The sequence below is a fragment of the Haliotis rubra genome, unplaced genomic scaffold (assembly GCF_003918875.1).
Source record: "Haliotis rubra isolate DU_JTF1 unplaced genomic scaffold, ASM391887v1 Scf2132, whole genome shotgun sequence".
NCBI lineage: Eukaryota > Metazoa > Mollusca > Gastropoda > Lepetellida > Haliotidae > Haliotis > Haliotis rubra.
In genome coordinates, this window is record NW_025766151.1 from 1 (window position 1) to 14,109 (window position 14,109).

At 35.4% G+C, this 14,109-nt stretch overlaps 1 protein-coding gene across 1 annotated transcript; it reads right to left on the reverse strand.

Annotated features, from left to right (window-relative positions):
* Nucleotides 1–6,554: 6,554 nt before the first annotated feature.
* LOC124276807 lies at nt 6,555–14,055 on the reverse strand. The gene is made up of 3 exons (XM_046712462.1): nt 13,762–14,055; nt 9,596–9,714; nt 6,555–7,116 (listed from the first exon to the last, which is right to left on the reverse strand). Exons 1-3 carry the CDS (start codon nt 13,946–13,948, stop codon nt 6,712–6,714), a joined length of 711 nt encoding a protein of 236 aa, XP_046568418.1. The 5' UTR covers nt 13,949–14,055; the 3' UTR covers nt 6,555–6,711.
* Nucleotides 14,056–14,109: the final 54 nt, after the last annotated feature.

Sequence of the window (14,109 nt, forward strand, 5' to 3'; positions counted from 1 at the left end):
CACGAGCGAACAGCTTTAAACCATGGCCCCACCGCCCACGGGGCTGTATGAGCAAGTATGATAACATACAAGATATACGCAAGCATAGATTGTCAGAGTTCGACGTATGTTAACGTAGCAAAGGGATGCCCAGTATCGCCCAGTTAGATTCGCGCTTTCGACCCATGGGATTTCATTTACAACCATCAGTTCGTTGCAGGCGAACGTTACTGAACTACCAACAGGGCTGTTGAAGACGTTACTAACAACGCATCATCTTTTTTGCTCCTTTCCTGTAACACTCTTCACCCTCAACATCTGGCCCTTGCTTCAAGATAAATGGATAGGACCTCCAGGCCCCTCATCGTGGCGGTGCACCGGGTACTTCAAAAGAACTTTGTCCACATAGACTGACAAGGGCGTATAAGGTTTTATTGCTGCTTCTTCATTTGCTATGGTAACTTTGCCCTTCTCCACGAGCCTCTGTGTGACTGTAAAATATTCAAACAAACGTAAGAGTACTCGTCGGAAATAGAAAACAAAATGAGGGTTTTCACATTTACATCTACAATTTATGTAGTTAATATGTGTAAGTAAAATATTCTGATAAACTAAGTTTGGCCTAACTATAGTCCCAAAGTGGTAGGATATGGAAACGTCAAAAAAGGACTTTTACTGAGTAGAGATGTAGTGCAGAAGTATGAACATAAACGGTCCAAATCGACTTAGATGAAACAGACCATGGCTTTATGCAAATTAGAGTGCGATGATATTGTACTACAAAGCGATCAATTTTTATATGCCAATTTTTTGAGAAGTGAGATTATGGCTTCATCGCCAAATGATAGGTGACGTGAAAACATAATAACTTTAAAACTGAAACTTGTCACTATTGAAACAAACAGGTAGGGAGGTTCGTCTCAAAAATACAAAACAAGAACGGGTGTCGCAGACAGTGGTTGAAGAGGTCGGGCCGGGGATAGATATATCAGCTAAGTGATAAGATAGTCCTTTAGGGGAATTAAACTGGGGAAGCAAAACGGTATGTCATAACAATTTACAAATCTTCTGGATTTGCTGCAAAGCCACCCTTATATGGATTGAGGACATTAAAATTTCACGATGGCTGATTTTAAGCTTTCTATGGGTATCATGCTCTTTACGCAACTGGAACATGGAACTTTAAGAAAGAAAAGACACGTAAGATGGAAATCAATGGATGAGACATATTCAACACACAAGAAAAAAAAGCATAAAATATCTTGGGAGATGACACTGTGCCTGTGGGAAGCTACATGCAAAACAATGCTGATCGAGTCGACGGTCCGTCGTCATACCAGTCTGTCCTAATTGGCATCTATAGTGCTGATCTGTTGTTTTCAGCAGCTATTCGTAATCTTTGCCCCGATTTCGACGGTAAACATGCTTTTCTGGATATTCCTATTGCGCTCATCCCACTGAATGCCCAGTTAGGCCGATATTGGGTTATTTCGTACTTCTTTATTTTAGCAATTATAGTAACTTTTAGGGTTCTGTTTAACAGTCTAAAGCAGAGTTTTTTTCTATTTCCCGGACAATACTTTATTACCGAAATCTTAACGAGGGATATGCTGTGCTGGGTCACAGCATATTTACCACCAAATCCTACTCAATGATTAACCATAATACTATCAAGGAAGGTCTTTCTCGATAATCACAGAAAGTGTTTGAGACAAGCAGAATTATCACCATGTGAATCCGACGACAAATAAACGGCAAAACACTTCGCTGCTTAAATTAATGGGCATTTGTAAATAAACATATTGGAAACCAAGATGGCATTCTACATATCTAATTTCAGAGCTGCTTGAACGGTGACCACAGCCGCACCTACAATATTCTATACTACACATGCAACGTCGTCATATGAGCGAAATATTCTCAAACACCGACCCGTAAAACCAATTTCACCTCACCTCACCTTAATCTTAACAGGAAGGAGACATCACTCAGAATGATCTGGAAATGCACTTAAAATCGGCTGAATAGTTTGGCTTTGAGCGCTTGTCATGGCATATGGCATAAACAAAACGGACATTGAGTACCATCATATATATGTAGTAACGCCCTAGGGACGCAACTATAAATTATAGACACGATACTTACAAAATACATGTACATGCATTGCTGACATTAAAATTATCAAACCAAGAACTTTATACATGCAGGAGTCTTTGAATGTAATGACAAGCATGTTGTTTCCTCATCGTCGTGTTGGAAGTTTTCTATATATCTCCTCCTCTCGTCTTTCATTTTCAAAATAGAACCTGTAATTTATCCAAACTTCTACTGGACCGAAGTCACACCCTTGGACTTCAGTGACCTTCTTGTGTTCATTTCTGTCAGAATACTTCGGTTGGTGAACTGGAGTGATATTTTAAAACGTTATTTACACTTCACTGGAATGACAAAAACACTCAACAAATCGTCTACATTGTTTGGTCACCATACAGTCTCCTTTTTGCCATTTAAGGCTGGGTTTTCAAAACGTAATTCTTACACTTCACAGGAATGGCAAATGCACTCAAACATTGTCAAAATTGATTGGTCACATACACTCTTCCTTTTGCCATTTTAGATTGGATTTTTAAACGGTTTTGTCACTTTACTGGAATGACGAAAGCAGTTAACAACAACAATACTTTTTAATGATAACTTGGATTTTACTCATTGAGGACCATTGAGATATGAAGTAAATGGAAACTATGTAAAGCACTAAAACTGCAAATTATGGATAAGACAATTACTTTAGTAACAATATACGGACCAAACACCGATGCGCCAGAATTTTACCATAGAAATCATCCTCAATTATCATGAGGTTACAATCCGACAGCGCTTCTCCATATGTGATTTGGAACTTTGTACAAATCCTAAAATGGATTATTTCAACTATGAAAACGTTAATAATGCAAAAGCTAGAGAAACCTGGTTAGAATTTATGGAAGAAAATGATCTAATAGACCCATGGAGAGAACAAAACCTAGATAGCAAGAGATACACATGGAGACAGAAAACTCCCGTCAAACAGGCAAGACTAGACTACTTTATCGTTTCCAAAAACCTCGAAAGTTTAATTCACGATACCGGCATTGGGGCAGCATACAGGTCTGACCATTCAATAATTTGGATTTATCTAAAGATCAGTGAGATAGAAAGAGGCAAAAGCTACTGGAAATTCAACTATTCTTTACTCTATGAAAAACATATGCAAAAACCAAAATACTGATAAATGAAATCAAAGAACAATACAAATCTTACGTAGACGAAACAGGGAAATATGTCTTCAAAAGTAAACGATCAAGCTATTCTTTGAAACACTTTTGTTAATGATCAGAGGACACACAATAAATTATTCATCCTATAAAAACAAAGAAAATTTGAATATACGTAAACGCTTGAAAAACATAGATCAGCTTGAAATAAAAAGATTCATCACATGATACAGATTCCAAAACAAAGCTACAGGATGAATTAAAAGAAGATAATAGAGAATTAGAGACTATTAATAAAAAAAGAATCAGAAGGGATACAACTACGATCTAAAGCTAAATCGAAAGAAGAAGGAGAAAACAAAATATTTTTCTCTCTAGAAAATCGAAACTTTTAAACAAAGCAATATATAAACTTGAAAACAATCAAAGGAAACCCTAACCAAAAAAGAAGAACTTATAACTGAAACTAAATCGTTTTACCATAACCTATACACGAAAACCATGCGAAAAAAGTGAACCTAACAGGAATTGCTTAAAACATAGACGTCCCAAAGCTATAAAAAAAATATCAACAAAGAAAATCTAGAAGGGACAATTAAGATATGAGGAAATATTAAACAGTTTTAAAAAAAATGAAAATGAAAGAAGTCCTGGCTCATCGGGTTTCACTGTTGAATTCTTCAAAATTTGTTGGTCCAATATTCACGAGTATCTTATAAGATCATTACATTTAGCTTACGAGAAAGGAGAATTGTCTTTGACTCAAAAGCAAGGCATTATAACCTGTTTTCCCCAAAAAGGTAAATCCAAACATTTGCTTCAGAATTGGAGACCTATTTCATTGCTGAATGTAGCGTATAAAATCGGATCATCAACCATTGCAAACAGACTAAAAACAGTCCTACCCTCTATAATAAATGAGGATCAAAAAGGGTTTATGTCAAAAAGATATATTGGTGAGTGTACTCACCTAATATATGACTATACTGAATATATGAATATACCACGAATTCTACTTCTTATTGACTTTGAAAAGGCATTCGATTCTGTTGACTGGCATTTCGTTCAAAAAGTTCTTCTATTCTTTAACTTTGGACCATCGATTAGAAGATGGATAAATACCTTCTTTAATAACATTCAATCATGTGCTGTTGTAAATGGTTTCCTTTCAAAATATTTCAATATCTGAAGAGGGATGCAGACACAGGAGATCCCATCTCCCTTATATTTTTATACTGTGCACAGAAATTTTTGGCAACAATGATTAGAAATAATAATAAAATAAAAGGAATACAAATTGGAGATACAGAATACCTAATTTCCCAATACGCTGATGATACTTCGCTGATACTAGATGGCACTGAAAAATGTTTACAGGCGACATTAGAAATTCTTAGTAAATATGCCTCATTTTCAGGCTTATAAATAAATGTAAACAAAACACAGGTATTATGGATAGGCTCAGAAAAAAACTCTAAAAGAAAATTTTGCAGAAACTGGAATTTAGACTGGAAGACTGACTCGTTTACACTAAATAGGAATTGTATTTACCCACAACATCGCAGAAATGGTTGAACGCAACTATAAAGATAAACTTAAGACTCTCAAAATATCAATGAATCAATGGCTAGCAAGAGATCTAACTCCCTTAGGTAGAAATACCATATTGAAAAGTTTACTTTTACCGAACTTAATCATTTATTTGTAACTCTACCCAACCCAAACGATCAAATGATTAAGGAAATTGAGCAGCTCTGCTTTAAATTTATATGGAAAAACAAACCAGACAAAGTCAGTCGAGAAACTATCACAAAGAATTATGAATACGGAGGAATACGAGCCCCAGAGATAAAAAGTCTTATTCAATCACAAAAAATATCATGGATTAAAAGACTCACCAACTCAGATTCAAAAGTAAGGAAACTGCTACAAACGAAGACACATTGGGACCTCGACAGCTTTATACAAACATGCGAAACACACATACTTGAAACAGTAATAACACAAGAAACAAATCATTTTTGGAAAGACACTTTGAAATCATGGGGTAAATTCGTAACCAGAAAAGCAGAAAAAGCATGTGATATTTTATCCCAACCCTTACGGTTAAATGACAATATTAAAATAGATTGAAAACCAATCAATTATAAACATTTTTCAAGCAAAGGGATTACTTATATAAACGACATGTTTTGACGCCCAAGGTAACTTTTTAACGGTTGAACAATTAAAAAAAATCGTTTGGGTGCAAAACTAACTTCCTAGAGCGTCAAGGAATAGTGGAATCAATTAAATACTACTGCAAATCCATAAACATCCATATTGAAGAAAAAATCCAAGCCCCGGTCTTGCCATATCTTTTACGAAATATAGTAGGAAACCCAAAAGGATGTAGAGATATCTATGACATACTCATAAATGGTAAATCTAGAAAACCTTTAACATATCGAAACAAGTGGCAAAAAGAACTTAATGAGTCTATTGACGATAATATACGGGAAACGATAGAACAAACAACCTTTAAACCGTATAATAGTGTAAAACACTCGTGGTTCCAATACAGCATACTGCATAGGTTTCTGCCAACAAATGATTTGCTAACAACAATGAAATATATTCCAACACATGCACATTTTGCAAATCCGACAAAGAATCAATTCTACATCTATTTTGTGACTGGAAAGTCACAAAAGCTCTTTGGAAGAAAATAGAAGAAAGGATATTCGAAAAATCATGGTTAAATATTATCTTTTTAAAGAAAATATTATTCTAGGATATTGTGAAAAAGAGAAACCATGCTCCGAATTTGTTAATAACAGTAGTGAAATATAATGTATACAAAATGAAACAAAGAGATAAAACACCAAATTTGAACTACATTATAGAAGACGTAAAGACAACATATTATGCTGAACGTTTTAATGCCTATTCAAATTGCAAATACGACAGCTTCACAAAATTTTGGTCACTATGTCACAACCTGTTCTGTTAACCTAGCGCTATATATAATGTACTGCTGTTATATTTTCAAGTACCTATTCATTTTGCCTGTAAATCGACTTTGTATATATTTGCGGATCGTGTTTATACCAACCCGTTATGTAATGAACTGTATGGCCTGGATGTATGGAGAATAAAAAATAAACAATTATATAAAAAAAAAAAAAACACTCAACAAATTGTCCAAAGGGTTGGTCACATACAGTCTCTTCTTAACATTTATAACTTGCGACTTGTTTTGGTTCTAATGGTCGGAAAGCAAACAAACATAGATGACCCTCATTGAATTGTTCTCACCTATATGCTGTGTGGTATTTTCTAGAGGTCTTGCCATTAAATTAGCGGAACTGGCTGGGTGATCGACGGAGAGTGACGATGCTGGCATTCTGTACCGGGGAGGTTGCGGTGGCGGTGGCGGGGAGGTTGCAGTGGCGTAGTGGACCATATCCAAAATGTGGCGGATTTGGATAAGATTGAATCAAGCAGAGGTGGTTGTCCCTGATAGCGTGGAACAGGAACACGTGGGTACTGGTAATGAGGTTGCCAGTAGTAAAACTGGTTTGGATCCACAGCATAAAATGGCCGTTGTGGATGAGCAGGACCTGGAATGCGGATGATACACTGGATGGTTGTAAGGAACATCATTTGGGTGTCTTGGTGGTAAACCATGTGAAGTCTGTTGACTTCCGGCTGTGCTGGAATAGTTCCTGTTCGATGACATGGATTCTTCAGAAGTACCTGCTCTCGTCCGCGTCTGCGGATTTTCCACATTGTAGTTCATCGACTCAAAATGTGACGGTTCTTCTGGAATGTCCTGACGAAGCCGATCATTTTCTGTAGGAGATGAGGAACCATTGTTTGCACTCAGAGAATGCATCGTCCCCTGTAATTTATTTCATTATAATATTAATATCATATATTAAATTATTATACATTTTATTTGTACTGTTTTATTTGTAATTGTATTTGTAATGTTGTCAGCCACCTATGCAAACACAAGTAGCCCTTTGGTTGAAAGAAAATCTAAACAAATACATGGATTTCAGTTACATAAGCATTCAGATTAAGACCCTTTGAATGTCGTTCAGGTATACGGGTAGTGTTTGGATTGGTTTATTTTCTCAATATCAATAAACAGAAATACTGACTGAATAATAGGCTATGTTGCTGCATCTCAGTACAATATTTTGGCAATAGATAAAATATCAGGAAGGATAATAGCTTTACAAAACAGCTGCTGTCAGTATTGAAGGTATCGACAGAACTTCTGATGAAAACAATATTAACAAATATGAAAACAAGTAACTTCATTTCCTCAATGTTTCAAACCCGGCAAGAATGATTTATGTTTGAGTGGCATTCTAGAAAATGATGGTATAGAGATGACAAGACTTATGGATGATCAACTTCTTTCATTTCAGAATAGCGACGTTTCGGTATAGCTTCTTATACATGCTTGAAAACGGTCATATCTAAAGAGTGGTTCTATTTTTGCAGAACAAGCAATACATACTGCAACACATAGCCCTTTAAGTAATACCATAGCCAAAAACATGAAGCATGACAACGTTTTGCTTCGATCCTGTTCTGGCAATTTCAGGAGACATTTTTACAGAGCCACTAACGCAGTGCTTACTGAGGCGAAATGACAGTGGCCATAGAAAGGTTTTCAATATAGCAGCCATCGTGGCCATTTGTAAATCAGATTCGAAATTTGTGAACACATTCAGGTGTCAACATTGACGGGAAAATTGTTTGAAGTATCAGCTTCATTGGTTTAGGGCTTTCTGAGATGATGTTTACTATGTTTTTAATCACGAATAGATTGTCTTCAACAAACGTTTACTACAAAAGATGGCCATCTCACTGTTCAAATTATGCATAAATCAAAGATGGCTACATGCATGTTGAAATTCCAATTTTAATGACATAAACAGACATGAAACGCTTTATGGTAACATACATTCATACAGAATTTCAGCTGTATCCATCTAGTAATGTCACTGTTGAATTCGAATATGTAAAAGGGTTAAAGACGGCGACTACAAAAGCTTACGTGGCACCAGACAAGGTGAGTTTAACAGAGGACAAACCAGAGGGGCGGAAACTGGGCCATATATTGCCTACATGGATAGCACATCGTTCCGGTTGTAACATTCAATTTCGTTTGCTCATCCCACGCTCTCCTTGATGAAACTAGCCGTTATACAAATATAAATCGAGAAAAAAGAACTTGCAAACTATGTAACTTAAAATTAATTGAAGAGGAACACCACTTTTAATTTGTTGTCCATTATACTTGTATAGAAAAATATATTCCATCATATTATTATAATTATCCGAACACTACTACATTTCCACTATTGCTAACAAAATCAAATGTAAAAATGTTGATTTACTGTACCTTGACCTGTAATTTGATAAATGAATAAATAAATCAATAACTACTCTGGATATGATTTAATGTAAATATGTATATACTGTATGAATTGTTTATTATACTCAGAATATGATCTTAATGTAAATATGTATATACGCTATGAAATGTTTATTATACTCAGAATATGATCTTAATGTAAATATGTATATACGCTATGAAATGTTTATTATACTCAGAATATGATCTTAATGTAAATATGTATATACGCTATGAATTGTTTATTATACTCAGGATATGATTTAATGTAAATATGTATATACTCTATGAATTGTTTATATTGTATTAATATTGGATTGTACAATAGGCCCGTGGCTTGTGAGTACTGGAATAGTTTGAGAAAGCGCTTCTGCTACATCCACATGTGAGGAACCTGAAGCCGTTTCAGAGACATGCAAATACCTATCAGAGAACTTGATAGGATTGAGTGAGTGAGTTTAGTTTTACGCCACACTCAGCAATATGGTGGCGGTCTGTTAATAATCCAGTCTGGACCTGACAATCCAGTGATCAACAGCATGGGGATAGGAGTGAGTAATCATGATATATTATTTCTCGTCTTCTCGTCTTATGGTCGTCTCAACATATGCTTTTCAGCAACCCTGTGTAATGTTTTAGATATGACATTTAAATGAAACCCAATCTTGTGTACATGTATATGCACATATTGTTGTTTTGAAATGAATGGAAATATAACCCAAAAATGGAATATTAGAAAAAAATGATACATTATTTCACGCCGCTCTTAGCAATATTCCAGCGATCATGGCGGGGTAGACCAGAAATGGGCTTCACACATTGTATTTGGTTTGGTTTTTGTTTAACGCTGTCACACATTGCTCCCATGTGGGGAATAGAACCCGGGTCTTCGGCAAGACGTGCGAACGCTTTAACCACTAGGCTACTCCACCGCCCCTTTACATGCCTGAGGTTCCGGTGCGGGGTTCTTCCATTCTGGCGGCACATTTTGAGTTCCACAAGGTGATACAGTAAGCTGACATCCTCCGTAAGGAGGAAAACCCTTGTCCAGGATTGCAACTGCATCTGCAATGGTTAATGGATGAACATAACTACGTCTTTACATAGACTGATTTCATTTACCGTTGTGTTTTTTTTAATCATTATCTTGCTAATTGTCAGCACCTTTACTTAAACACTGTCGCCTTATGATAAAAAAATATACTTGCTTTTTGAATGGCTTGACTTCTAGTGAGCCACAAAACCTGTGTTTTGTATAAAAAACTCGATGTCTTCACAGCATAAAACCTGTGTTGTGTATAGAAAAATGTAAAAAAAACCTATGTTTTGTACAGGAAACTGAATGTCTTTAAGTACAAAACCTGTGTTTTGTAAGGAAACTATACAAAACAAGTGTTTTGAATAGGAAACTGAATGTGTTTACACTACAAAAACTATGTTTTGTAGAGGAAACTGAATGTCTTCACAGCACAAAACCTGTGTTTTGAAAGGAAACTATACAAAACAGGTGTTTTGAATAGGAAACTGAATGTGTTTACACTACAAAAACTATGTTTTGTATAGGAAACTGTATGTCTTTACAGCACAAAACCTGTGTTTTATGAATGGCTAAATGCCTTTAGAGTACAAAACCTGTGTTGTTTTTTGATAGGAAACTGTATCTTTTTTACACAACAAAACCTGTGTTTTGTATGGAAATCTGCATGTCTTAACAACACAAAACCTGTTGTGTATAGGAAACCGTATGTATTTTGAGCACTAAGCATATGCTTTATATTGGAGACTGTGTCTTTACGACACAAAAGTTATGTTTTGCATTGGAAACTGTATGTTTCACAGCACAAATTAAACCCGTGTTTTGTATATGAAGCTGTATGTCTCTACAACGCAGAGCCGTTGTTTTGTACAGAAAATTGTATGTCTTTTCAGCACAAAACTTGTGTTCAATCTTTATTCATACTGAAGGCCACAGGCCCATAGTATACAAGAACATAGTACACAATATCATAGAAAAGAATAAAAATAGTCAAATCACAATATGTCATATCGCATCAAAATGTACCACATCATATAACATCGCATTACACATACTTTGTCGTATCACATCATATCATAACACCCAATATTACATCATGTCATATCATACCACGTATCACATCATATCATATATCATATCATATCGCACCACATCATACCATATCGTAACAAATAACAATATGAGTACATACATTCTATGAATTATTATGTTTATTTCTTAGAGACAATGCTTGATAGATAAAGGTTGACAACTTACGGATAAGAACATTGTCACCAGTACTCATTAACAAAGAAAATTTCACCCTATCGGGATATACAGAATAATATCTTTGGACATTTTTTTTTCTTAACTCACAATATAATGTGCAAATTAAGAGGAAGTGATATTCACCTTCTACACAATTAAGATCACAAAATGTACAAATTCTATTTTCCCTCTCTATTTTATGATATATCCCTGTTTCGATTGCCAAGTCATGTGAGGAACACCTAAACCGAGCAAAAGCCTTTCGAAATTTCTTGATATTTAGTGAGAGCAGATAATTCTCTCTGTATATATGGGATTAAAGCATCCTATAATAGAAACATTTACTTGACAATGACAGTGCTCCTACCCATTCTTGTGTACATATATCTTTGAGCCTTTGAGTAACATTATTCACAAACTTTGTATGAAAGTCAACATTTTGCCTTTGCCATACCTCCCCAAAACCTATTGTATTTAACAATTCTCCAATGTTAGTCACCCAGTTAGTCTTCCCCGTTGTTATCGTACATTAACATCATATCATAAGTCTGTCTAGGGTATCTATCAGATGGCATATTTAACAGACGTATCCAATATTTTATTATTCTAGCTTTAGCAAAAATGTGTATGGGAAATCTTCCACAATCTCCACATACCATGGCATTAGGTGTATTTACTTTCACTCCTAAAAATTTCTTGCAAGTATATAAATGTATTTTCTCAATTACGTCAAAATTATTGAAACCCCATACCTCGGAACCATACAATAGAATAGGAAGGATTTTTGTATCAAATATTTTGAAAAAAGAATGATAATCAACATCTACGAGTTTGTGAATACTTTTAAGAACCCCAATAAGTACCTTTTTGGCTAGTGTGGAACAATATTTAGCATGTGCTGAAAAGCCAAGACGATTAGTGAAGTAGACTCCAAGGTATTTATATGATTGTGTGACTTGGAGCGACTCTCTCTCCTTTATAATACCATTTTTCCGTTTTAGATTGTTTGCCCCCATTTTTGAATACGACTATTCTAGTTTTCTCAAAATTAACAGTTAATCCTGCCTCATTGCAATAATTGCAAACTTGTGTTCTGTATAGGAAACTGTATATCGTAACAATATGTGTCTTGTTTAGGAAACTGTGTTTTCACAACACAAAAATCTGTGTTCTGTATACACTATAGGAAACTGTATATCTTTACAATACAAAACCGGTGTTTTGTATAGAAAACTGTATGTCTTTACAACACAAAACCCGTTTTCTGTATACAGTATAGAAAACTGTATGTCTTTACAACACAAAACCTGTGTTCTGCATACAGTATAGAAAACTGTATGTCTTTACAACACAAAACCCGTGATCTGCGTACAGTATAGGAATCTGTATGTCTTTACAACACAAAACCTGTGTTCAGTATACAGTATAGGAATCTGTATGTCTTTACAACACAAAACCTGTGTTTTGTATAGGAATATGTATGTCTTTACAACACAAAACCTGCGTTCTGTATACAGTATATGAATCTGTATGTCTTTACAACACAAAACCTGTGTTCTGTATACAGTATAGGAATCTGTATGTCTTTACAACACAAAACCTGTTCTTTTATAGGAAACTGTATGTCTTTACAACACTAAACCTGTTTTGTATAGGAAACTGTATGTCTTTACAACACAAAACTTGTGTTCTGTATACAGTATAGGCATCTGTATGTTTTTACAACACAAAACCTGTGTTCTGTATACAGTATAGGAATCTGTATGTCTATACAACGCAAAACCTGTGTTCTGTACACAGTATAGGCATCTGTATGTTTTTACAACACAAAACCTGTGTTCTGTATACAGTATAGGAATCTGCATGTCTTAACAACACAAAACCTGTGTTTTGTATAGGAATATGTATGTCTTTACAACACAAAACCTGCGTTCTGTATACAGTATATGAATCTGTATGTCTTTACAACACAAAACCTGTGTTCTGTATACAGTATATGAATCTGTATGTCTTTACAACACAAAACCTGTGTTCTGTATACAGTATAGGAATCTGTATGTCTTTACAACACAAAACCTGTGTTCTGTATACAGTATAGGAATCTGTATGTCTTTACAACACTAAACCTGTGTTCTGTATACAGTATAGGAATCTGTATGTCTTTACAACACAAAACCTGTGTTCTGTATACAGTATAGGAATCTGTATGTCTTTACAACACAAAACCTGTGTTCTGTATACAGTATAGGAATCTGTATGTCTTTACAACACAAAACCTGTGTTCTGTATACAGTATAGGAATATGTATGTCTTTACAACACAAAACCTGCGTTCTGTATACAGTATATGAATCTGTATGTCTTTACAACACAAAACCTGTGTTCTGTATACAGTATAGGAATCTGCATGGCTTTACAACACTACACCTGTGTTTTGTATAGGAAACTGCATGTTTTTACAACACAAAACCTGTCTTTTGTATAGGAAACTGTATGTTTTTACAACACAAAACCTGTGTTCTGTATACAGTACAGGAATCTGTATGTCTTTACAACACAAAACCTGTGTTTTGTATAGGAAACTGTATGTTTTTACAACACAAAACCCGTGTTCTGTATACAGTATAGGAAAAGGTGTGTCTTTACACCACAAAACCCGTGTTCTGCATAGAAAACTGAATGTCTTGATGGCACAAAACCTGTCTTGGGCAATTTGACAATATCCTCAGATCTTGGATATGTTTTCCAGTCCTGTTAGTCACCCTCTTCTATCTGCCTAGCCCGGGTAAGCCCTACTATACATATAACAAGTATGAGAATAAATCTGACCTTCCACACTGTGGCACAGTATAACCCACTCCGGTGTGTTCGTGACAGACAGCCTGTGTAGTTGGCAGATTTTTCTATTCTGTATCCCAGCTAAGTCGTCCAGAAGACGTTGTATATCCTGATGGGGGTTAGGAGTTTGAGGAAAGCCTTGTAAAAGAACACAACGTTGATGTATTGCGTCCTCCATATTGTACACCTGTCTACTTTCTCTTTCCCTTTGCGATGTTTCCCTTCGTCATACACAGATATAGCCCATACAATTAGCATAACAATAGTGTAGATCTATATTGTGACACTCGCCATGAATTTATATACTGCGCGCATTCTTTTTAACTTCCCGACGTGCCC